Source organism: Lethenteron reissneri, chromosome 35 (genome assembly GCF_015708825.2).
Source record: "Lethenteron reissneri isolate LAM-NWPU_2019-01 chromosome 35, ASM1570882v1, whole genome shotgun sequence".
Lineage (NCBI taxonomy): Eukaryota > Metazoa > Chordata > Hyperoartia > Petromyzontiformes > Petromyzontidae > Lethenteron > Lethenteron reissneri.
The window spans coordinates 13,290,527-13,315,389 of NC_083813.1; the positions used below are offsets into that span (position 1 = coordinate 13,290,527).

At 50.6% G+C, this 24,863-nt stretch overlaps 1 protein-coding gene across 1 annotated transcript; it reads left to right on the forward strand.

The window, feature by feature from the left end:
- The first annotated feature begins 234 nt into the window (after positions 1-234).
- ZDHHC3 (zinc finger DHHC-type palmitoyltransferase 3) lies at positions 235-23,820 on the forward strand. Its single transcript, XM_061565838.1, has 8 exons — positions 235-539; positions 1,558-1,636; positions 3,491-3,828; positions 17,710-17,834; positions 18,319-18,415; positions 19,565-19,646; positions 20,189-20,319; positions 21,737-23,820. Exons 3-8 carry the CDS (start codon positions 3,526-3,528, stop codon positions 21,893-21,895), a joined length of 897 nt encoding a protein of 298 aa, XP_061421822.1. The 5' UTR covers positions 235-539; positions 1,558-1,636; positions 3,491-3,525; the 3' UTR covers positions 21,896-23,820.
- The last annotated feature ends 1,043 nt before the right edge of the window (positions 23,821-24,863 follow it).

The following is a 24,863-nucleotide window of genomic DNA, read 5'->3' on the forward strand; positions in this document are numbered from 1 at the left end:
CCTCCTCCACTACCCCCACCACCTCTACCTCCTCCTCCTCCACCACCTCTACCTCCTCCACCACCTCCTCTCGTCTCCCCCTGGCGCCGGCTCCACGTGCTCTGCGTCCCCCGGCCCCGTCACGGCGTCGCGTACTCGTGACGTCCACGTGACGTCCCAGGCTCCTCCCCCCCGGCGTCATCGCCGCCGCCGCCGCCTCTCGGAAGCAGCGCGGCCTCGAGCGCTCCCCTCCTCGCAGCGGAAGCCGCTTCTCCTCCTGCTGCTCCTCCTGCTGCTGCTGCTGCCGCTCCTGCTGCTGCTGCTGTGGTGGTGGTGGTGTGGTGGTGGTGGTGGTGCTGTGGTGGTTGTGGTGGTGGTAGTGCTGTGGTGGTGGTGGTGCTGCTGTTGTAGTGCTGTGGTGTGGTGGTGGTGCTGGTGGTTGTGGTGGTGGTCCTGTGGTGGTTGTGGTGGTGGTTGATGCGTGAGGAGTTTCGCGCGCCCGTGCTCACTGCAGAGTCCGGCGACTGGGCCTCGACTCCTCGTCGTGGACACCTAGCCTGGTACAAACACACCCTGCCCTGCCCTCACACCCTGCCCTGACACCCTGCCCTGTCATCACACCCTGCCCTGACTCCCTGCCCTGACTCCCTGCCCACACACCCTGCCCTCACTCCCTGCCCTCACTCCCTGCCCTCACTCCCTGCCCTCACTCCCTGCCCTCACTCCCTGCCCACACACCCTGCCCTCACTCCCTGCCCACACACCCTGCCCACACACCCTGCCCTCACTCCCTGCCCACACACCCTGCCCACACACCCTGCCCTCACTCCCTGCCCTGACACCCTGCCCTGACACCCTGCCCACACACCCTGCCCTCACTCCCTGCCCACACACCCTGCCCACACACCCTGCCCACACACCCTGCCCTCACTCCCTGCCCACACACCCTGCCCTCACTCCCTGCCCTGACACCCTGCCCACACACCCTGCCCTGACTCCCTGCCCTCACTCCCTGCCCTCACTCCCTGCCCACACACCCTGCCCACACACCCTGCCCACACACCCTGCCCCCACCCCCTGCCCCGCCACCCCGCCCACACCCCCTGCCCACGCCCCCTGCCCACACACCCTGCCCCCACACCCTGCCCTCACTCCCTGCCCTCACACCCTGCCCTGACACCCTGCCCCCACACCCTGCCCTGACACCCTGCCCCCACACCCTGACCTCACTCCCTGCCCTCACACCCTGCCCTGACACCCTGCCCTCACTCCCTGCCCTCACACCCTGCCCTCACACCCTGCCCTCACTCCCTGCCCTCACTCCCTGCCCTCACACCCTTCCCTGACTCCCTGCCCCCACACCCTGCCCTCACACCCTGCCCTCACACCCTGCCCTCACACCCTGCCCTCACTCCCTGCCCTCACTCCCTGCCCTCACACCCTTCCCTGACTCCCTGCCCCCACACCCTGCCCTCACACCCTGCCCTCACACCCTGCCCTCACACCCTGCCCTCACTCCCTGCCCTCACTCCCTGCCCTCACACCCTGCCCTGACTCCCTGCCCTGTGTGTGCCACAGCCCGGTCCTGGCTCGCGCGGGCCTCAGCCCACACGCCACGGGGCTCGGGCTCCATCGGCCTCCTCCTCCACCACCCCGGGTGAGTGGGCCGCTTGGTGCTGGTCGTTCTGGTTGTGGTGATGGTTGCGGTGGTAGTGGTCGTTGTAAATGTGATGATGGTTGTTGTTATGATTGTGGTACTGACGGGTGCTGGCGGTAGTAGTGGCTGTGGTGGTGATGCTAATGGTGATTGTGGTAGTGGTGCTGGTGATGAGTGTGGTACTGATGGTGCTGGGGGTAATGGTTGAGGTGGTGGTCGTAGTGATTGAGTGTTTCTGGTGGTGATGATTGTGCTGGTGGTGGTAGCGGTGGTTGTGGTGATGATTGTGCTGGTGGTGTATGCTGTGAACTACGGTTCTAATAGGTTGACATACAATGCCCAATTAAGAAGTCTTCTCAGGGTTACACTCACGTTTATCCGCTTCTTTAAAGCGGATGAAATGTTCATCCAAAATCAGAGGCTCCATCTCATTTGACTCTCATCACCATCATCATCATCCACATCCATGAGCAATCCACTGCTGAATGAAGGCCTCCCCACATTGTTTCCATCCGTCACGGGTCTGTGATGCACGAATCCATCAAACGCCTGCACACGAGGAGCTAATGACATGGCTCCATCTTCCTCGTCAACGTCCTGTCGGCCACGTTCCATTCCTTGGCTGCCACTCTGTCACTATTCTTGACCATAGGTGTCCCTTCAAGCGACGTGTCCTGCCCAACCGATCTACATTTATTCCCAGTTTGAAGGATACCAGTAACTGTACACGTGTACCTTTATTAACGTGGTTTCAGCCAGGATCAAAATTGTCACCTTTATTTATCCTGGAAGAATCCGATGAGCTATGAAGTACTTTTTTACATATTTCCAGTAGGGGTGGGTCAGCGAGTTACATCCACAAACAATACACAAAACAATATGAGTGCCAGATCGAGAAAAACAAGTCGCAAAAATAAATAATTATAAATTAAGTATTGAAGTATAATTGCACAAGTACATACATTTCTGCCCCTCCCAAATCAGAGAATCCCCTTGCAGCGCCCACGTCAGACACAGAGCTGCCGTGAGGCTCTGCGATGACCCATTGCCCTGGGGGAATGAAGAGGGACGCGCTGTGGCTGTGCGGAATAAGACGATGAGCTGAACTCTAGAGCCGACGACCACATCTCAGCCCAGCTGCTGGCTGGCGTTCAAAGTCACGTGTAACTGTGAGGTCAGCCGCAGGGCTATCACAAAGGCAGTTTGCTTTACAGATGGATGTAGTCTTGACAGTCAGGAGTGATCTTGCTATGTGTAATCACAATTGTGTGGTTATCGGGTAATATTTAGCATTTTGACCCTGACGATGGTGTACAATGGCCGACTCATTTCGAATGACGTCAGTGGACCTTTAATGTCCACTGTGAAACAGATGGCTCGTGTTATTGTGCTAATACACCTGCAGTAATAACCAGGGCAGCCCGCCGGATTCAAACCACAAACCTCTGCAACAAGCAGGAAACGGGCCAATGTTGGTCTGTGTCACTGTGGCGAGCACGGTGTAATTTTCTGTGTTCCTGTGTTGGGTATTGTGGTTGGAACGTTTGGGTTGCAAACCAACCATCCCCCCATAGCTCTCTCACAGTGGCCTTGGCTACAGAGTCACGTGCCACCTACTCTGGTCTACTAGTGACCCGGAAAATATTCATGAGAAATTCAACCACGTGTGAGACTGTGGGTCTCTATGCGAGGCCAGGGCCTTAATTTTAGCTGGACTATAATTCCGCACCCGGCACTCTACATCCAGTATATCGCTCGCTATGGCTGCGGCTACGGGTCACGTGCCACCTACTCGAGCTTTACAGCCACCCTGGTTGCCGGGTACAAGTGTCTTCGACGTTGTTGCCCGCGTAGGTGTCCGTGATGCCCGGCGGTGAGGCGCGGCCGCGATGCTGACGTGGGGCCGGCGGGCCCCGAACCGCGACATCGAGCGGCGCGCCGAGTACCGGGCCCCGGAGCGCTGCGCGCAACCCCCGCCCGACATGGGCCGCGCCGGCTGGTTCATCCGCGACTGCTGCGGCATCACGTGCGCCGTCATCACCTGGATGCTCGTCGTGTACGCCGAGTTCGTGGTGACCTTCGTGCTGCTGCTGCCGGCCAGCGTGCCGTACGCGCTGTTCAACGGCACCCTCTTCAACGCCCTCGCCCTGCTCGCCGTCGCCTCGCACTGCAAGGCCATGCTCACTGACCCCGTGAGTCGCTCGCACGGTCACGCTGGCCTGACCCCTCCGGTTTGACCCCTGCCAGTTTAACTCCTCTCCCCCCACAGCGCAATCTCACTGGCCTGACCACCCCTGGCCTGACCCACCTGGTCTGACCCCCCTGCCTGATCCCTTCGATCTGACCTCTACCAGCCTTACCTTACAAGAGTGGGTACATGTTTTATTTATTAACACGGTTGCTGAGTACAGCCCCAAAAGACCAAGCAGCCAACAACAAACAGCACCATCAAAGTTGCACGAGGTGAGAGTTTACATACTTTTTAATTGAGTGAGGTTATTATCATTATAAGAACTTGGGAAGAGATGATGATGAGAGGAGAGAATTCCAAAGTGAAGCAGTGCGAGGGAAAAAGCAGAAAAATAAGTGAGGTGACCTGCAGTGTGTGGTTTGTGGGAGTGGGTGAGTAGGTGGGTGAGTAGGTGGGTGAGTAGGTGAGTGGGTGAGTGAGTGGGTGGGTGGATGAGTGGGTGAGTGGGTGGGTGGGTGAGTGGGTGGGTGGATGAGTGGGTGGGTGGATGAGTGGGTGGGTGGGTGAGTGGGTGAGTAGGTGAGTGGGTGTGTTGTATCCTAACCCTTCTTCCATAATTGAGATTAATAATATTTGATGATTTTTATATATATTATCTTTTTACTTGTTTTTTAATGAGTGAAACACACCAAGCGCAGCAAACTGCAAAACACCAGGTGTTGTTAAGTAATGAACTGGAGGAGGGCTAGGATGGCAGAATTTGCAACCTTGCTTCAAGGAAAGATAAGGCCTGATGAACGGGCACATGTCACCCGTGCAGGCGGCAGAGACAGTGGGAGTGTCAGCCAGACATCGTTAAGGCAAAAAGCCCAACCATCCTGCATGGTTTTAAAGTAACGTCAAAATTCGAAATTCAACAACAGAGTAGGCTAAATTATCGATCCTCGCGCTCGCTCAAATTGGAGACCAGGCTGCGAGCTACATAAATGAACCATTGCCCATTTGCTAATCCAATACTGAATGTTAATATTACTGAAGTCAAAACGAATTCTATGACCTCAGCACATGGGCAAATAATAGGGCAGTGTCGACTCAAAGGCAATGGAAGAAACAGAGGCGCCTTTGTCTAAATCACAACCACAGAAAGCCAGGAATCATCACTGATTGTGTGTTCAGGGATTCCGAGCTAGTTAGAACACGTGCACAGGGGGGGAGCTGATGTAAACAACCCTGCACGTCTGAACGTGAGGGGGCCTTTGACCTGAAAGTAAGAATAACACTCCCAGAGCAGAAGGTTGGATGACCACAGTGAGACGAGAATAAGAGTGGTGTATATCTCTCAAGGAGGCAGACCCAGCTGAACAACAAGGCTGCGGGGTCACCAGAAGTTCGCATTCGCCTAGTTAAGACAAAAAGCTCAATTATTCTGTATTGCTATTAAAGTAACGTTAAAGTCGGAATTTAACAACAGGGTAGGCTAAAGTTATCGATATTCACACCCACTCCAATTAAACCAGGCCACAAGTTACGCCTACTGAACCATCACCATTATTAAGTCAATATGAAATGTTATTTCCATACTTCAATACTTTCTATACAATTCGACCCGAAGCATATGACAATCAGAACCTTCCTAAGTCAAAATTGAATCGCACCCAGACAGGAGCGAATAGTCAATATAAGGTTGAAGAGGGAAGGGAATCAAGAGCACGGCGAACTGCAAACGTAAGCAAAAAGCCGGGAACAACACCAGCCCAGCAACAGCGAGTGGGGCTTCGACAGGCCATAAAGTAGAATAATAACTCCCGGGGTCAGGGGACACAAGAAGAAGCAGGCAGACAAAAACCAGAACTGACTCCAAGGTTCAACCGCCCTCACCTACTCAGGGGTGACGGAAATTAATGAGGCCTTGAATTAACGGCAGGCAACAACAACGGCGAGCAGAGATAGGGTGGGGCAAAGACTGCGGGCTATGGAATGCAACTTCGTGTCAGTAAAGCCCTGACAAACAAGTTAAGTTAAAGACATCACAATACATAATATCGCACATAACATCAATGTTAACTGCTATTCACCGTAAACTATATTCCGCTTATATAACCATCCAGGCACCAAGGAATACGAATTCCTAGGATCAAGAAACTTACCCCTTAACCTAAGATATCGGAAATAAATTAATAGTAATAAGTATATGCATGAAAAGACAAAAGTAAAACTTATGGAAAAGCCAGGATAACGGGATGAATCACCACCAGGTCGAATATAAATACATAATAAAAAAAAAAACAATGTTAAACCCAGGGTCGGAGAGAAAGGGAGATCCCGGCCGTCTTTGTATCCCCGCAGCGCGGGATAGGAGTGTGTGTACGCTCGGGGAAACACCTACACTTGGGTCGGGAACCACGATGGGAAACGACAGACCTTAGGTTACATACAGAATCATAACTGTGAAATAGTAAGGGACAAATGTTAACTTAAAACTTTTAACCATTTCTTTGTGCGCCGGGTCGGAGAGAGTGTTGCCCCTCCCTCCAGGTTGTGCAACACGAACAAAGACGCCTATGAGACGATTTGTAACGTCTGTGTTTTGGGTTCATGAAGAAGGCCAGACAAGAGATAAATTGCACCCAGACAGAGAGACGACTTCGAGACAATTTGTAACATCTGGTTGTTTGCTCGTGGGTTTTATGGAGGGAGTTGACAACGGAATATACCGTCAGTGATGCACACAAGGACATACGGACACACACATGGACACACCTGCCTACGGACAGATCCTGACACAGCAAAAATCGGAAGCCCCGCCTTGTGGGCGGGATCCAGGGGGATTTTTCAGCATAAAGGAACGGATCCTGAACATTGGAAACCAGTGCGACGGGAGGGTCCACTCAGAAGCTCGACCGGGAGGGTCGACTCAGGAACGAGTGCGACCAGCGGGTTCACTCAGGAGCGCGACCGGGAGAGTCGGCTCAGGAGGAGTGCGACCAGTGGGTCCACTCAGGAGCGCGACCAGCGGGTCCACTCAGGAGTGCGACCAGAGAGTCGACTCAGGAGCGAGGGCGACCAGCGGGCCGACCCAGGAGCGAGCTCGACCGGGAGGGTCGACTCAGGAGCGAGCTGCGACCAGCGGGTCGGCTCGACTCATCTTCAGCTCGTCAATCTCTGCTGCCGCCGGAGGTCTCCGCTGCCGCCGGTGGTGAGCGTCGCGACTTGGCGACGATCCAGCGCTGCACGCTACGAGCGAGTTGTGGGCGCCACCTACCGACCGGGTTCCGAACTGCGACAGCGTATCAACAGCCATCCGAGCCAATTCACCACGGTGACAGGGGAGCGCCTGATACGTATGACGCGCACCGCCCCCTCACCACACGACCACCAGGCGTCTGTTTGACATAAAGAATCGACTCCGAACACTGACTATTCAAGACAACTCTTACCACTCAAACACACTCGAACCCATAAGTCATCCGTGGCTGGGAAGGCATCACAACGAGACCGAGTGGTGGCCTCCGTCGTATAAGAGTATTCTTAATTTTTATCTTTAATATTTAGTGGGCTGTACTCTTAATCGCATAAATTCCCAACAGATCCATCAATACGAACTGATTCTTGGCACCTCCTTCCGCCGAGCCACGCTCACGTGGGGAGTGGTGGCCCACCGGATCCTTATCAGGTGATCTGGTCCCCAATTAGTAAACTTGGTATAAGATAACGATCTTCGGAAAAGGAGCACCGTCGCAGGCCCTTACTCCGAGCCGTTCTGCTGTCAGATAACCTGCCGATGTATCTGTTGAGATTGGTGCCTTTAAGAATAGTAACTGTTTTGATTGTGTTTTTTTTTTATCGCCGTATAATCTTTCAAGTATCCTTCAGTCATAATCGCCGCACGTACTCGCATCCTCTACAGAATATTCAACTGTCCCGTGACCCAAGGTGTTAACAACGTGATAAGGGTTGCGTATGATCAATAAGGAGTGCGGTACTGCGTGAACAATATTGAGTATAATCATTCATTAACGTTAAGGTTTTCTTAGCATAGTATTTGCATGTTTTAACGACTCTCTCTCTCACTAACAACCATCGCGTTATGCGGGATCCATGTGCAGTTGTCAAAGTGAAATCAGACAATCGTTGATGATACTGTATTGATGCCGTATTGACGTTCCGGGATTGAGAGTTCGCATACTATATCATAGTTAAGGTTGAATTAGTAATAAATTGATCAATACAGAAGTGGTTGTGTGATTCTTTCCTGAAATCTATGCATAAGATCTGCTTCTGCGTTGAGATTTGAACTTGGTGACCTTAATAAACACACTAATACATACTCAGTAAATGTTAAAGCGATAACGGGGTGAACCGGGGTCTGGTTATCATAACGACTTGCGTTATCATAATTACACCCACTCGCATAATTAATACGATTACCTCTCGAATTGGCATAATTAAAATGTGCGTAATTACATAATTAACATATTTCCGGATAATTACACATTTGGCCAAATTTCATTTAATTATTATTATTTCCACTGAATATTCATAACCCACACATACAACATAATAATTCACCCACGCACGCATACAACATAACAAATTTTCATACCCAACATATACAACATAATGGGGGCTCGTCTTCCGGGATCTCTCGCAGACAGTTTATGCATGAATTCAGGAACGAATCACTGATGTGTTAATCAAAGTGTTGTGAACTAACGTTGCCTTGTGATTGTAAACGGGGGTATACAAACAAAACGCGCTCTGAAGGGAAATACCAGAGTAGCAGAGTATAACAAAGACAGCTGGGCTGAGATTATTTGCTCGAGTTGAACTGACGCATCCTGTGATACAATTGTTTATATGCACTCTGAAAAGAAATATTAAGGTAACTCTTGCCATACTTAAGATGCTAGGATTAAGAATAATATTTGAATGGGTTATGGGATACGGGGAGCTCGTATTTAAACGTACCGACCAATCTGTTACAAAGCAGTACAGTCAGAGAGACATATGGGAAGGGAGCTGTATCGATAACACGAACACACCTTGGGGGAAACTAATTGACTGGATAAAAAGTAACGAAGGCAAACACGATGCAAAAACTGCAGAGAAGGCAGGACAGGACTCATACCTTCTCACACAGGCATACAGACAGGGATTGTGGAATGAAGGAAATTTTGGAAAGGAAACGGGAGAGAAATCGTCTCTAATAAACGACGAGAAATGTCCTCACACCCTCGAGAGGGAGGAGAAATCAAAGCTCGCGACACCAGCGAAACTCACAGACGTTGAGCCACAGAATAAATATGGAAGTAACATCAAATCACTCTCTTGGGTACGTGGACAGAGTCCAGGGATTGATCGCACAAAAGTTAAAGTAAAATCGCCAGGACATGGTACACTAAGGGCAGAGGCAAAAACTGAAGGGAAATGGCAACACGAGCGACACGGCCCTGGGCGCGCACACAGAAAATGCACACCACTTAAACACAAGAGACACAGCACAGACCAAAGTGACAGATTGCCTGATGATAACTTGTTTGATGATGACGCTGTCAGCAATCAACTTTCGGAATACCTGTTCACCAGTAAAACCCTTAAGTTGATGGACAAGGCTCTAGTCAGAATTCCCGATTTTGACCCCCATAATAAGACTATGGATATCCACACACATATCGCGACAGTGGAAGAGGAGGCAATGATTAGAGGGCTGAGGAGACGGGATGAAAAAGCGAGTTTGTTGAAACGGACCTTACATAGAGAATCTATTCCATGGGTAAAGTCACTACCACACAAGGTTAGAAATGATTTTAAACAATTGAGCCTGGCAGTGATTCGGAAGTTTGGAGAATATTCGACACTCACTGAGGGGTTTTATGCTGTAAAATCGATGACCCAGGGCATGGACCAAGATCCACGTGACTACCTCGTCCAATTTAAAAGAGCGTATTACGCAGGCGATGTGAATCAATACCACGAAGGGGATAAAATGTTCAAAATTATGTTTTTTGAATCCTTAAGCCCAGAGATTACAGAAAGGGTGAGAATGGTTTTGAATCCAGAAACCGCATCCTTACGCCGCATAGAGAGCAAGGCGTACATGGCATGGTTATACAGAGCTAAGAATCATAATTCGGATCCAGAACACAGGGAGAGGGATGAGGAACCCAGCCTCTCAGAGAGGAATAAAAATCACCGAGCAGTCCCACCATGCAGAGAGCAGCAGAAACGCACGCACACATGGCAAAATAACCCAGAGAGAGGTTGGCACGAGAATGAGAGCGGCACAAAGCCGAACCTTCAGGAGAATCGCAGGAGGGGGAGGTTCAGAATAGAACCATACCAACACCCCATGCCCCGACATGCGCAAGGTCAAGATTACCCACAGGGATGGCGAAGTAACAATCCAGGAAAAATTTGGCACCCAAATGGGAAAAACACTGGGCCAAGGGTGCAGGAGAATCGTAGGAGGGAGAGGTTCAGAGCAGAACCATATCAACACCCCATCCCACGACACACGCAAGGTTCAAATTACGCACAGAGATGGGAAGATAACCACCTAGCGGGAAGGTGTTACACATACCGCGGAGGTATGGATGCGAACATTCACGAGAATCGCAGGATGGGAGGTCAAACACAATCGATCCAATTCCGACCAATTCCTCCACCGGCTATACCAGGAGGGAATAGAGGAATAACACAGAATACGGTCCAAATACGTGATGAACCATCCACAGTGATTGAGAGCGGGCAGCCCATACGCGCCACACCCGCCGAGGTGTTAAACCCGGCGCTCAATGTGAAATACAGGCAGGCTGCAAGTGACAGGGCGGGCAAAAACGTGGACAGTGCTCCCGTAAATGACGCGCGGATCGAATACAAGGACAGGGTTGCATTGAAGCGTGATCGGACAGTACAAAAACAGACAGCAGGGACACGCCCTGAGGAGCGCAGGCATGAGCCTTTGAATGGGAAATATCCAAGGGAAACCAAAAATTATGTGGATCGGAGTGCTAAAATGGAGACGAATGTCCATGACGTACCGGGAATGGTGTTGAAATCCAACACACTAGTAAAAACAAAGAGGGCAACATTACGAGGGACAGAATTAAATCGACACACTGACTCGGCAAATGTGCATGTAATCGCAGAGAGAGCGAATGCCTCGAACCAAGTGTCAAAGTGGGTCGTGTGCGCGAATTCTGGTTATGTGCAGCACAATTTTTCACCACACACTCCCACGACACAGAGAGTCAGAGAGGAAACTACAAAAACGAACCCGAAAACCGTGATCGAATTATCGAAGTGATAAGTGGTGAACGAGGCAACATGAGGAAGGTAACGCATAAATGCGTTCGAAACCGCTACCTAGCGTTTCCCAGGATTTAACAAAAACAAAAATGAATATTCGTCGGAGTCATGATGTATCAGAACCGATGTAACGCAATATCGATGTTTAACGCTTGTTTAATTTTCTTTGCTCAATTCAAATAACCATGTTAAGTTGTGACACGTACGCGCGCGTTGTAAGGAATAGCAGCAAAACTTGAGGACAATCGATGGTTCATGATGGAAGAAGGGTATACATTTTTTTTAAAAATAACCCGTGGCCATTTGACCACTGGTCATTTTTAAAAGGGCGGTATGTTGTATCCTAACCCTTCTTCCATAATTGAGATTAATAATATTTGATGATTTTTATATATTATCTTTTTACTTGTTTTTTAATGAGTGAAACACACCAAGCGCAGCAAACTGCAAAACACCAGGTGTTGTTAAGTAATGAACTGGAGGAGGGCTAGGATGGCAGAATTTGCAACCTTGCTTCAAGGAAAGATAAGGCCTGATGAACGGGCACATGTCACCCGTGCAGGCGGCAGAGACAGTGGGAGTGTCAGCCAGACATAGTTAAGGCAAAAAGCCCAACCATCCTGCATGGTTTTAAAGTAACGTCAAAATTCGAAATTCAACAACAGAGTAGGCTAAATTATCGATCCTCGCGCTCGCTCAAATTGGAGACCAGGCTGCGAGCTACATCAATGAACCATTGCCCATTTGCTAATCCAATACTGAATGTTAATATTACTGAAGTCAAAACGAATTCTATGACCTCAGCACATGGGCAAATAATAGGGCAGTGTCGACTCAAAGGCAATGGAAGAAACAGAGGCGCCTTTGTCTAAATCACAACCACAGAAAGCCAGGAATCATCACTGATTGTGTGTTCAGGATTCCGAGCTAGTTAGAACACGTGCACAGGGGGGGAGCTGATGTAAACAACCCTGCACGTCTGAACGTGAGGGGGCCTTTGACCTGAAAGTAAGAATAACACTCCCAGAGCAGAAGGTTGGATGACCACAGTGAGACGAGAATAAGAGTGGTGTATATCTCTCAAGGAGGCAGACCCAGCTGAACAACAAGGCTGCGGGGTCACCAGAAGTTCGCATTCGCCTAGTTAAGACAAAAAGCTCAATTATTCTGTATTGCTATTAAAGTAACGTTAAAGTCGGAATTTAACAACAGGGTAGGCTAAAGTTATCGATATTCACACCCACTCCAATTAAACCAGGCCACAAGTTACGCCTACTGAACCATCACCATTATTAAGTCAATATGAAATGTTATTTCCATACTTCAATACTTTCTATACAATTCGACCCGAAGCATATGACAATCAGAACCTTCCTAAGTCAAAATTGAATCGCACCCAGACAGGAGCGAATAGTCAATATAAGGTTGAAGAGGGAAGGAAATCAAGAGCACGGCGAACTGCAAACGTAAGCAAAAAGCCGGGAACAACACCAGCCCAGCAACAGCGAGTGGGGCTTCGACAGGCCATAAAGTAGAATAATAACTCCCGGGGTCAGGGGACACAAGAAGAAGCAGGCAGACAAAAACCAGAACTGACTCCAAGGTTCAACCGCCCTCACCTACTCAGGGGTGACGGAAATTAATGAGGCCTTGAATTAACGGCAGGCAACAACAACGGCGAGCAGAGATAGGGTGGGGCAAAGACTGCGGGCTATGGAATGCAACTTCGTGTCAGTAAAGCCCTGACAAACAAGTTAAGTTAAAGACATCACAATACATAATATCGCACATAACATCAATGTTAACGCTATTCACCGTAAACTATATTCCGCTTATATAACCATCCAGGCACCAAGGAATACGAATTCCTAGGATCAAGAAACTTACCCCTTAACCTAAGATATCGGAAATAAATTAATAGTAATAAGTATATGCATGAAAAGACAAAAGTAAAACTTATGGAAAAGCCAGGATAACGGGATGAATCACCACCAGGTCGAATATAAATACATAATAAAAAAAAAAACAATGTTAAACCCAGGGTCGGAGAGAAAGGGAGATCCCGGCCGTCTTTGTATCCCCGCAGCGCGGGATAGGAGTGTGTGTACGCTCGGGGAAACACCTACACTTGGGTCGGGAACCACGATGGGAAACGACAGACCTTAGGTTACATACAGAATCATAACTGTGAAATAGTAAGGGACAAATGTTAACTTAAAACTTTTAACCATTTCTTTGTGCGCCGGGTCGGAGAGAGTGTTGCCCCTCCCTCCAGGTTGTGCAACACGAACAAAGACGCCTATGAGACGATTTGTAACGTCTGTGTTTTGGGTTCATGAAGAAGGCCAGACAAGAGATAAATTGCACCCAGACAGAGAGACGACTTCGAGACAATTTGTAACATCTGGTTGTTTGCTCGTGGGTTTTATGGAGGGAGTTGACAACGGAATATACCGTCAGTGATGCACACAAGGACATACGGACACACACATGGACACACCTGCCTACGGACAGATCCTGACACAGCAAAAATCGGAAGCCCCGCCTTGTGGGCGGGATCCAGGGGGATTTTTCAGCATAAAGGAACGGATCCTGAACATTGGAAACCAGTGCGACGGGAGGGTCCACTCAGAAGCTCGACCGGGAGGGTCGACTCAGGAACGAGTGCGACCAGCGGGTTCACTCAGGAGCGCGACCGGGAGAGTCGGCTCAGGAGGAGTGCGACCAGTGGGTCCACTCAGGAGCGCGACCAGCGGGTCCACTCAGGAGTGCGACCAGAGAGTCGACTCAGGAGCGAGGGCGACCAGCGGGCCGACCCAGGAGCGAGCTCGACCGGGAGGGTCGACTCAGGAGCGAGCTGCGACCAGCGGGTCGGCTCGACTCATCTTCAGCTCGTCAATCTCTGCTGCCGCCGGAGGTCTCCGCTGCCGCCGGTGGTGAGCGTCGCGACTTGGCGACGATCCAGCGCTGCACGCTACGAGCGAGTTGTGGGCGCCACCTACCGACCGGGTTCCGAACTGCGACAGCGTATCAACAGCCATCCGAGCCAATTCACCACGGTGACAGGGGAGCGCCTGATACGTATGACGCGCACCGCCCCCTCACCACACGACCACCAGGCGTCTGTTTGACATAAAGAATCGACTCCGAACACTGACTATTCAAGACAACTCTTACCACTCAAACACACTCGAACCCATAAGTCATCCGTGGCTGGGAAGGCATCACAACGAGACCGAGTGGTGGCCTCCGTCGTATAAGAGTATTCTTAATTTTTATCTTTAATATTTAGTGGGCTGTACTCTTAATCGCATAAATTCCCAACAGATCCATCAATACGAACTGATTCTTGGCACCTCCTTCCGCCGAGCCACGCTCACGTGGGGAGTGGTGGCCCACCGGATCCTTATCAGGTGATCTGGTCCCCAATTAGTAAACTTGGTATAAGATAACGATCTTCGGAAAAGGAGCACCGTCGCAGGCCCTTACTCCGAGCCGTTCTGCTGTCAGATAACCTGCCGATGTATCTGTTGAGATTGGTGCCTTTAAGAATAGTAACTGTTTTGATTGTGTTTTTTTTTTATCGCCGTATAATCTTTCAAGTATCCTTCAGTCATAATCGCCGCACGTACTCGCATCCTCTACAGAATATTCAACTGTCCCGTGACCCAAGGTGTTAACAACGTGATAAGGGTTGCGTATGATCAATAAGGAGTGCGGTACTGCGTGAACAATATTGAGTATAATCATTCATTAACGTTAAGGTTTTCTTAGCATAGTATTTGCATGTTTTAACGACTCTCTCTCTCACTAACAACCATCGCGTTATGCGGGATCCATGTGCAGTTGTCAAAGTGAAATCAGACAATCGTTGATGATACTGTATTGATGCCGTATTGACGTTCCGGGATTGAGAGTTCGCATACTATATCATAGTTAAGGTTGAATTAGTAATAAATTGATCAATACAGAAGTGGTTGTGTGATTCTTTCCTGAAATCTATGCATAAGATCTGCTTCTGCGTTGAGATTTGAACTTGGTGACCTTAATAAACACACTAATACATACTCAGTAAATGTTAAAGCGATAACGGGGTGAACCGGGGTCTGGTTATCATAACGACTTGCGTTATCATAATTACACCCACTCGCATAATTAATACGATTACCTCTCGAATTGGCATAATTAAAATGTGCGTAATTACATAAATTAACATATTTCCGGATAATTACACATTTGGACAAATTTCATTTAATTATTATTATTTCCACTGAATATTCATAACCCACACATACAACATAATAATTCACCCACGCACGCATACAACATAACAAATTTTCATACCCAACATATACAACAGGTGGGTGAGTGAGTGGGTGGGTGGGTGGGTGGATGAGTGGGTGAGTGAGTGGGTGAGTAAGTTGTTGTGACCTACAGTGTGGTGGTTGAACACAGTTGATGAGATGGAAGAGTCTGGTAGAACGAGTCTCGAACTTGGGTGGAGGAATGAATGAGTGAAGTTCACAGTGACCATTGTAGTAGCAGCGATTGAAGAGTGGTAAGGAGACGGCTGACCACCGCTGAGCAAGCGTCTCGTTCAGTGGGACGGATCAAACTGAATTGTGGGCCAGCAGGCGCTCTCAGCCTTTCCTGACTGATGATAGTAAAATCACGGTACAATCTTTTATATGTTTTCCCAATTTTTACCAAATTGTCATATTGCTGTCATGTCACGAGACATAAGTACCCGGAAGTGGATATGACAGAGCTACCTCTGAGATTCCTTCGTCAAGTGACACGCTGGTCCGCATGCAGTAGAGGGCAACACTGTCTCTGCCTTTTGTCAGTAATGTTCATCACACTGCAGGCACTCATACTTTCAATTCTTAGAGCTTTAAATGATCAAAAATAAGTGAATAACCAAATTTGTTGTAATAGTTTTTTTGGTGCAGTTATTGGATATAACCTGGATTTGAACCTAGATTTTAACCCAGGGACCCGGCGGTCCGAGCTCCGCACTGACCTCTGAGCCACCAAGCCACCTAATTGAGTCTGCTATCTTTGAACAGGGAGGAGTTGCCTCATACATCTGCTGATAGCCAGGCAACGTCAACAGCAAGCCAGGAATGTGGCCGTTTCCCCGCTGACTCAGAGCCGTTACTGGCGACAAGTGGCATTATTGACTTACCTTGTGGGCAACATTTTAACGTTTCCCAAAGCGCCACGGTCTCGCAACGCATCAATCCGTCTAGTTTATACACATGGGATAATGTTATTGCTCCATCTCTGCGGTAGACGTATTCTGGGGTGTGTTATGTTGCTTGACTGCTGGCCATCGTCCCTCCGAGCAACGCATCCCTCCAAAACCTGCAAAATGTTCTTAACAGAACCTTTAGCCCCTTGACGTGAGTACATATATAGTTCTCAAAGATCACTGCGAACAATAACATATAATCTAGAAGTCAGGCAACTACATGAGCAACACAACGATCAATAGGACCCCTTGTGGAATGCTTTTCAATCGAGGCTAAATCATTAACGGCCGTCCCAGGGTCTGTCTAAAGGAGGGTGACGATAACGCTCGTAAAGATGAGTCAATGTAGATGAAATTTTATTTTAAAGTTGTGCTGCGTTGCCACGCTGTCGAAACCGGCCGAGTGAATCAAATGGTTGCCCACAGCTCGGTAGTTATGTCCACATTTCTGATCCATACATCGTAGCAGGCGGTACAAGTTCATAAAAAAATATATACTTCCGAGAACAAACGCACTTTGCACAGCGTTACAGACGCCAAACATATGCATGCTTTTTCTTGTTTTTTACACTGCCGTGCATTGCTGCTTAGGCCATGGATTTCAACACTCATGATGTTCAACGGTGTCCCGTGTTGGAAACGCGTGCGCGCATGTGTGTATGTGGGGGCTTTGCAGAAGTGGCAGCACAGTGGCTAGCGCGCTGTTGCTACGAACCCGGTGATCAGAGTTCGATTCTCTCCCATGGCCAATGCCAGTGACGATTATCGGAATCGATCTTGGGCCTCCCCTAAGACGACTCAGCCTCAAATGAGTACCTGGTGTGATGTGTAAACATCGCCACTGGAGAGACAAAGCCGGACGGGCGTGGTGCTGACCACCCATCCTCTCGTGCGCCGTGCCGGCTTTCACAGGTGCTCGCTAACAGCACTTGCCCCAACAGTCTGTTAAGGCTGTACGGGAGATCTTTGTCTTGGTTTTTAGGCTTTGCGGAAGTGGTGGCGCAGTGGTCAGTGTGCAGTGCTACGAACCTGACGACTCGAGCACAATTCCTGCTCGCTAACAATAACAGTGGCGGATATTTGAACCAGTCAAATCAGCCTGGTGCAGCGTCTAACCATCAGCACTGGGGGAGACAAAAGCATCCGGGTGTTGTGCTGGCCACCCACCCACCCCCTCGTATGCCATGCAAGCCTTCAAAGCTACACGGGGATCTTTGTCTCTTTGTCTCTGGGCTTTGCGGCAATTCCCACGCGACGAGTTTTGTGTCGCGACGTGGCGCCGCTCATCGGTGTCCCCGTGCTTTGACGTCCGCGTCGCAGGGCGCTGTTCCCAAGGGCAACGCAACGAAGGAGTACATCGAGAGCCTGCAGCTCCAGCCCGGCCAGGTGGTCTACAAGTGCCCCAAGTGCTGCAGCATCAAGCCGGACCGGGCCCACCACTGCAGGTGACCACCGCTCCCACGAGGAGCTCGTATCGCCGCCCCACGCACCGTCCACCATTTGCGCCGCGTGGGGATGGCTTGCTGCCGCGGGTCCCCTGGGATAGGCTGCAGCGGGGCATCGGCACGGTCGAGATGAGATGCGATGCAAGGCACTTCGTTGCGTCGCTGGGGCATTTAAGCTCTTGCAGAGCTCATTTACCTAAGTTTATGCTCATCTCAAATCTTCAGCAGGGGCATGTCTATGCAGAGAACAACCACTGTTGTCTTCCGCACTGATTTTATCGGCCCCGTAGGGACGATGGGCTGAGTCAACCTGCAGATTGCTCAATTAGGATTATGCAGCAGCAACACCGCCCCCGATTGTACTGCAGACCGTGTCCGTGAAGCGTAGCAGTGGCTTCCTCCGTGATAGCCTTGCGCGATAAGAACGACAGTAACGGTACAAAATGTACTCACGATTGTGATGATGGTTATCTGATCCGGGCAGCGTGTGCAAGAGGTGCATCAGGAAGATGGACCACCACTGTCCCTGGGTGAATAACTGTGTCGGTGAAAGCAACCAGAAGTACTTTGTACTCTTCACAGTAAGTATCCTCTGCGTGTGACGTGGCGTGCAGGGTGACCACGTGTAGTGGCAGGGCAGCGCAGCGGTAACACGTGTGCCTCACAGAAAGAAGGGGTGTGAGTTTCAATCCTGACTGGGGTATCTTTCTGTGTGGTTTCCCCCCATAGCTAAAACAATGTAGATTGTAACTGGTAGTTGCCAAGAACTGCAATGCTGAAAATTTACCTTCAAAGTTACTCAATTGGGATTATCCTTGGAAACGTCACCCCCTTCTGCAGAAACTTGGCAGGACCGTCATGATAAACAAGCAGACAATGCGTCTCCCTCACCTTTCCGTTTATCTGGTTAAAAAATAAAAGTTGTTGTGTACATTCCACGGCCCTGCACGACCACCTGTGTGAATGCATAAGTTGGTCTAACACCACATGTGGTTAATGCAGATATGATTCCTTGCAAAAGGTTTTTGTTTCATGTTTGAACATCTTAACACCTGTTTTATTGTCAGAAAGGGTAAACCCCATTCTTATACTTTGATACTGGATAATGGCAAAGAAAGGTCCCATACATAAACAGTGTCTAATCAGCAGAGTCGGGTGCACTTGAATCGCAGCAAAAACAACCAAATCCTCCTAAAAAGAATCCCGAGACTCAGTGAGGCTTCTCTGAGTCAACAATAAGAATAATAAGAATAATGAACACGTACTGACGACATCCAGCTACTGGGGTTTCCTCCCACTTGCTGCACGGTCGTGGGATTGGCTAGAAATGGGAATGTCCGATCGTCCTGTTATGACCAATCCCCACTAAAACAGTCTTGCCTTGGTGAGAATGAAAATGTGTATCGGTTTGACTGCCATGTGACGAGCATGACTGCGGCAGGACAGGTGGAGAAGTGCTGCCCCCTACTGTGTGAATCGTGGGTCACTTGACGCGTTCTTAGAGGTAGCTCTGTAGTATCTGTTTCCATGGGCACGAAGAGCTGCACGGCTCTGCGAGAGTTGCGAGTGGAAACTTGGGGCTCATGACATGTCGCCGGTACCACAAACAGGACACGATGTAATGTTCACAACTTATGAAAAGCAATGAAGCTGCGGCAACGTGAAGGCCGCTCGTCGGCTTGTGTTGCCTCTTGGTGCCAGTGCAGCGTTGTGCTCTTGTTCATTCACAGATGTACATCGCGCTCATCTCCGTACACGCACTCCTCATGGTGCTCATCCACTTGGTGTACTGCTCCGGGGAGAACTGGGAGAGTGAGTGCTCTCACGTCTATTCGCTCATTTATATTTGGTGGCCTCTTCTCTGATATCTGTTTGTTTTTTTCTTTTCTGATCAGCATTAATATGTATGAATGTTAACACATTACTGCTATATACGTGATTGTAATTGGACGTGTAAAAATCTGTGTTGTAAGAATTGTGTCATTGCACTTCCTGGATTAGTGAGCCCTGCGACCACTAGAGGCGCCGTAGTGCACCACCATAATAATAGTGTCTTGAATCATATCGTGACCAAAAATGCTAACAAATGATCACAAAAGAAGTGGGAAGCAAATCCTTATATCTCCACACATAAAACCCCGCCATCGTGCCACGCAACCTGAATTTAATTTGAGCCGGCTCTGTCCGAGTCAGCGACCCAGAAAATCATCCCGTGCCCGGCACACCACGTCCAGTATTACTCTCGCCGTGTCTGTGGCTACTAGTCGCGTTCTGTATCAAGGCGAGCTCCGGTCCGCCAGCGACCCGAGTGGGGAAAATAATCTCCGCGTGTGTAACCGTTGTGTCGCGAGCAGATTGCAGCACGTTCTCCCCGTCGTCCTCCGTGATCCTGCTCATCTTGCTGTCCCTCGAGGGCCTCCTCTTCTTCATCTTCACCACCATCATGTGCGGCACGCAGGTCTACTCCATCTGCACCGACGAGACGGTACGCGGGCGGTGCAACCGCGTGTCGCGCTGCAGGCCGCGTCTTCCGGGACGTAGCCCGGTAGCTCGAAGGTCGGGGCGCTGCGGGAGCACCGCCAGGAACCCGGGCTCGAATCACAGGCAGCTGCAGCCTGTGCAGCAGCAGCAGCCTGTGCAGCAGCAGCCTGTGCAGCAGCAGCAGCCTGTGCAGCAGCAGCTGTAGCCTGTGCAGCAGCAGCAGCCTGTGCAGCAGCAGCAGCTGCAGCCTGTGCAGCAGCAGCAGCCTGTGCAGCAGCAGCAGCCTGTGCAGCAGCAGCCTGTGCTGCAGCAGCAGCAGCAGCAGCAGCCTGTGCAGCAGCAGCAGCCTGTGCAGCAGCAGCCTGTGCAGCAGCAGCCTGTGCAGCAGCAGCCTGTGCAGCAGCAGCAGCAGCCTGTGCAGCAGCAGCAGCCTGTGCAGCAGCTGCCTGTGCAGCAGCAGCCTGTGCAGCAGCAGCAGCCTGTGCAGCAGCAGCAGCCTGTGCAGCAGCAGCCTGTGCAGCTGCAGCAGCAGCCTGTGCAGCTGCAGCAGCAGCCTGTGCAGCAGCAGCCTGTGCAGCAGCAGCCTGTGCAGCAGCAGCAGCCTGTGCAGCAGCAGCAGCCTGTGCAGCAGCAGCAGCAGCCTGTGCAGCAGCAGCCTGTGCAGCAGCAGCCTGTGCAGCAGCAGCAGCCTGTGCAGCAGCAGCAGCCTGTGCAGCAGCAGCCTGTGCAGCTGCAGCAGCAGCAGCCTGTGCAGCTGCAGCAGCAGCCTGTGCAGCAGCAGCGCATGTGCAGCCTGTGCAGCAGCCTGTGCAGCTGCAGCAGCAGCCTGTGCAGCAGCAGCAGCCTGTGCAGCAGCAGCAGCAGCCTGTGCAGCAGCAGCAGCAGCCTGTGCAGCAGCAGCAGCCTGTGCAGCAGCAGCAGCTGCCTGTGCAGCAGCTGCAGCCTGTGCAGCAGCAGCAGCCTGTGCAGCAGCCTGTGCAGCAGCAGCAGCCTGTGATTTGTGATGTGGCTGAGACCACGGACTCGCTGCACTTGAGAATCCAGTTTGACTGCCCAGATCCCAACCAAGGGACTTGGTATTGTTGGCTCCGCGCTCTGACACGCCATTGAGCCCCTGGGCATACATCCATTTTATGCATTTAGTTGTATTCTTGCTTTGGCATTCATTTGATTTGCTACCAGTTTGATGTCTGAATTGGTCTTCGATCTGATCCAGGTCTCCCTTGCGAAGCAGACCGTGTTTACACATCTAGCTGGTTGTTTCCAACTCCTGAAGAAATAAGGGTTGGATTGTTTTCTGATAATGGGGGCAAATTTCAGTCTGGTGATGGCTGCCCTGCAGGGAATTGACTGTGTATGATTAAGATGATGACAGGATTGATCGTGGCTGATGATGATGATGATGTCTCTGTGCTGTGCAGGGGATCGAGCAGCTGAAGAGGGAGGAGCCCCGGTGGGTGAAGCAGTCCAAGTGGATGAACATGAAGTCCGTGTTTGGTCACCCGTTCTCCGTCGCGTGGTTCAACCCTTTTGTAGCGCCGGATTACGGAAAAGCGGAGCCGTACCAGTACACGGTGTGACCCGTGCCGGCCCCACCGCCCGCTGCGCCGTGTGCCAGTGAGTCCCGGGCGTTATTCGGGACGTGACCACAGACACTGACGCCCGGTGGAACCCGGACTTGGCTGGAGTCGGCGTGTAAATTGTACGCACGTGTGTGCGAGCGCACGCGAGATCGTGCTGAATTAATTCTCGCCTTAAAAGTCATTGGGTAAAGAGCATCTCGGTAATGCTTAAGGCAAGGAAGGAATCGAATACAGTGTTTGCCAAATATTCGATGGAAGTTCATAACGATTAACCCGTAGGCAGCACCAACAGCAGCAGCAGCAGGATCGCCTCGCTGTGCATGGCATTGAGAGGCACCTTCGCCACACGTAGAATGTGTAATGATACTGTGACCATGAGCTACTGTGCTGCTGGTGTTGTGAAGCGACCACTAGCCTTCAATAAATAGTGCCAGGATACCGCGTTCATACGTGTGTGTGCGCGCGCCCGCCCTGCAGTGTCACAGGGCACAGCGGAAGGATTCCGGATGCCATTCACGACTCGCGTGACACTCTGGGGCACTTGAGATTGCTTCATGCCGAGGGTGAGGTGAGGTGTGCTGTGGGTAACGCGTGTAATTCCAGTTCAGATCGTCACGTTGCTAAGACTGCACACCAATAGGAACATATCCATCGGTGTCATGACCGCGTTTGGGCTGCCGACAGAAATCACAAACGGTGATGGCGGGTAGGCGCTTCCCTCTGGCTGCCTGTGTACATTTTAGTTATTTTCATCTCTCCGTTGTGTTTTCGGCTTGTGCCGCATGCTGTTCGGCACGACGTCCCGAAGTTTCTCTAGACGTGCCGAGAGCTTCCTCGAGAAGTGAACGGTCTTGAAGAAACTTCGGGAATCTAGGTGATGCCGTCAAAATCAAAATACAAGTGTAAAGGAACCGGGGGTCTCGCTGACAGTGGCGGGTTGTCGCTGTTGCTGTGCAGCCTTTGATGCCGCGTGTCTGGGTATCATTGACAGCCCCCGTGCAAGCCTGTGAGCGGGTTATAACTTGGCAAACATTACGAGTGTGTAATATTATGCAAATATTCCAAAGAGTGATTTTTTTTTCTCCAAAAAAAGCTCTTTTAACGAAATGGAAAACCACTACATTGCTTACTATTCTTATAGAGTTTTACATCAAAGCTAGAAATACGTAATAGAATGTCATAGCGCTTTCCATTTTAATCAAAGGGGCGGCACTTGGCAGGAATATCATTGGGGCAGTACTTCTCAGTCTCCATGATGCCAAGCTGGGCCACGTTCTGTTCAATTTACAAAGGTAGTGATCAAGGCCTAATTTCAGTTGGAGCTGTCCGAGTCAGATCTCTGGAAAATAATGCATGAGAAATTAAGCCGGAGGGAAGGGTGACACGCAAAATAGTGAAATGCAACACTTGTGTATGTGTGTGTACGTTAAACTTCTTTCGCACCGTACATAACCAACCGTGCTAATCGGAGGTGCGGGGGAAGGATAACAGACTAAACACAAAAAGCAGTTCTGAAGAAATTCGTTTTCAATTTAGATTTAAAAGTGCATAGCTCCAGTGGCTTCCTAACATTAGAAGGAAAAGCCTTCCAGATGGCCGCAGAAGCACATCTGGATGTGCACGATGCAGTGACGGGTCTTTGTACGATGGTTAGCCAAAGCCGCTGCTGTTCGGATGACCGGAGTTCGCGTGATGGTTTATGCTCCTTGAGATCAGCAAAGTTGTGTTGCTGGAGGACGCGCATGAGGCTGTGGAGAGAATCCCCGATTCGAGGATAATCTTCTGCGATGGTAGCGGAGGCGATCAATCTTATTTGAAGTAAATAATGAGTCGATATTTTAATGGAAACCTTGGGTGAGAAGCGCTGAACGGTGCCGAGTGCAGTGCTGTAGTTGAGTGAATTAAAGATTTTTTTAAGCTGGTTTTTTTTTTACGTGAACCATGTTTGATCGCAGCGCGTTGAGGGGGTGTTCACCCCGCCACCTGCACATGCGGCGGAGACCCCCGCCCCCGCATTTACGCGAACGTCGGCAAACGCCGCGCGCTGCAACGCATCATGGTCCGTGGCGAGATGCTCTGCCACGACACTCGTGTCCGGAGACGCCCCCCCCCCCCCAACCAAAGGCTCAGGACCCCCTTCTAAATTCTTAAGTCAAAAATATCGGTTACGATATTTAACGGCGGCGGTTTTTCTTCAGCGAACCGATGGGCGCCGCAGCCGTTCCTTGTCCACGCAGAGGGGGTGACGGCCCAAGCTCAGCGCACGATGGACGGGAGCGGAACGCGTCGTCGCCCTGCTCTGTCTGGCGTGTAACGTTTCTTTTAAACTGTGTTTATCCTTGAATGTGCCGTGCACTTCACTTTATACGCGCTCACGTGACAGGGTGGCTCTCCAGCGTTGTTAGTTTCCCATCGCATGAGAGCCGGTACAAGCCAGCCGGTACTGCACATGCATCACACCATATATGGTACTGCGCACGGCCATGTGAAATGATCTGAAAACATGAAAGAGCGCCATGCAATTTTTTGCTCGCACCACTGCTGGCAGAAGGGTCTTCACGAGCGGGATCATTTAGAGGATAGTTTGGCCTCTTTCACACCGGCCAGCCATCTCGAAAGAGATGGGAGTCCCCATACCGACACTTGACCCTGCCACACGCGACCTGTCGATGGACGAGGCGTGGTCTACCCATGTGTACACTGCTGCGTGGACAGAGGCAGGCCGGGGGGGGGGGGACAAACTTGCACCGTTTCAACTACCGCCACGTGAATCGCGCCGATGGCCTGGGCTGCAAGTCCAGTGTGCGCACCAGTACACGAGGGCAGCAGGATCCCCACACGTGGCCGAGAAGCAACAAAACCAGGCCTTTGATTTCCTCTGTGGACAATAATGACCGTGTCAGATGTCTCCCGCTGGGACTCTGCGGCGAGTAGATCGCAGTCGGCCTATCGTCCTTGGTTTGCC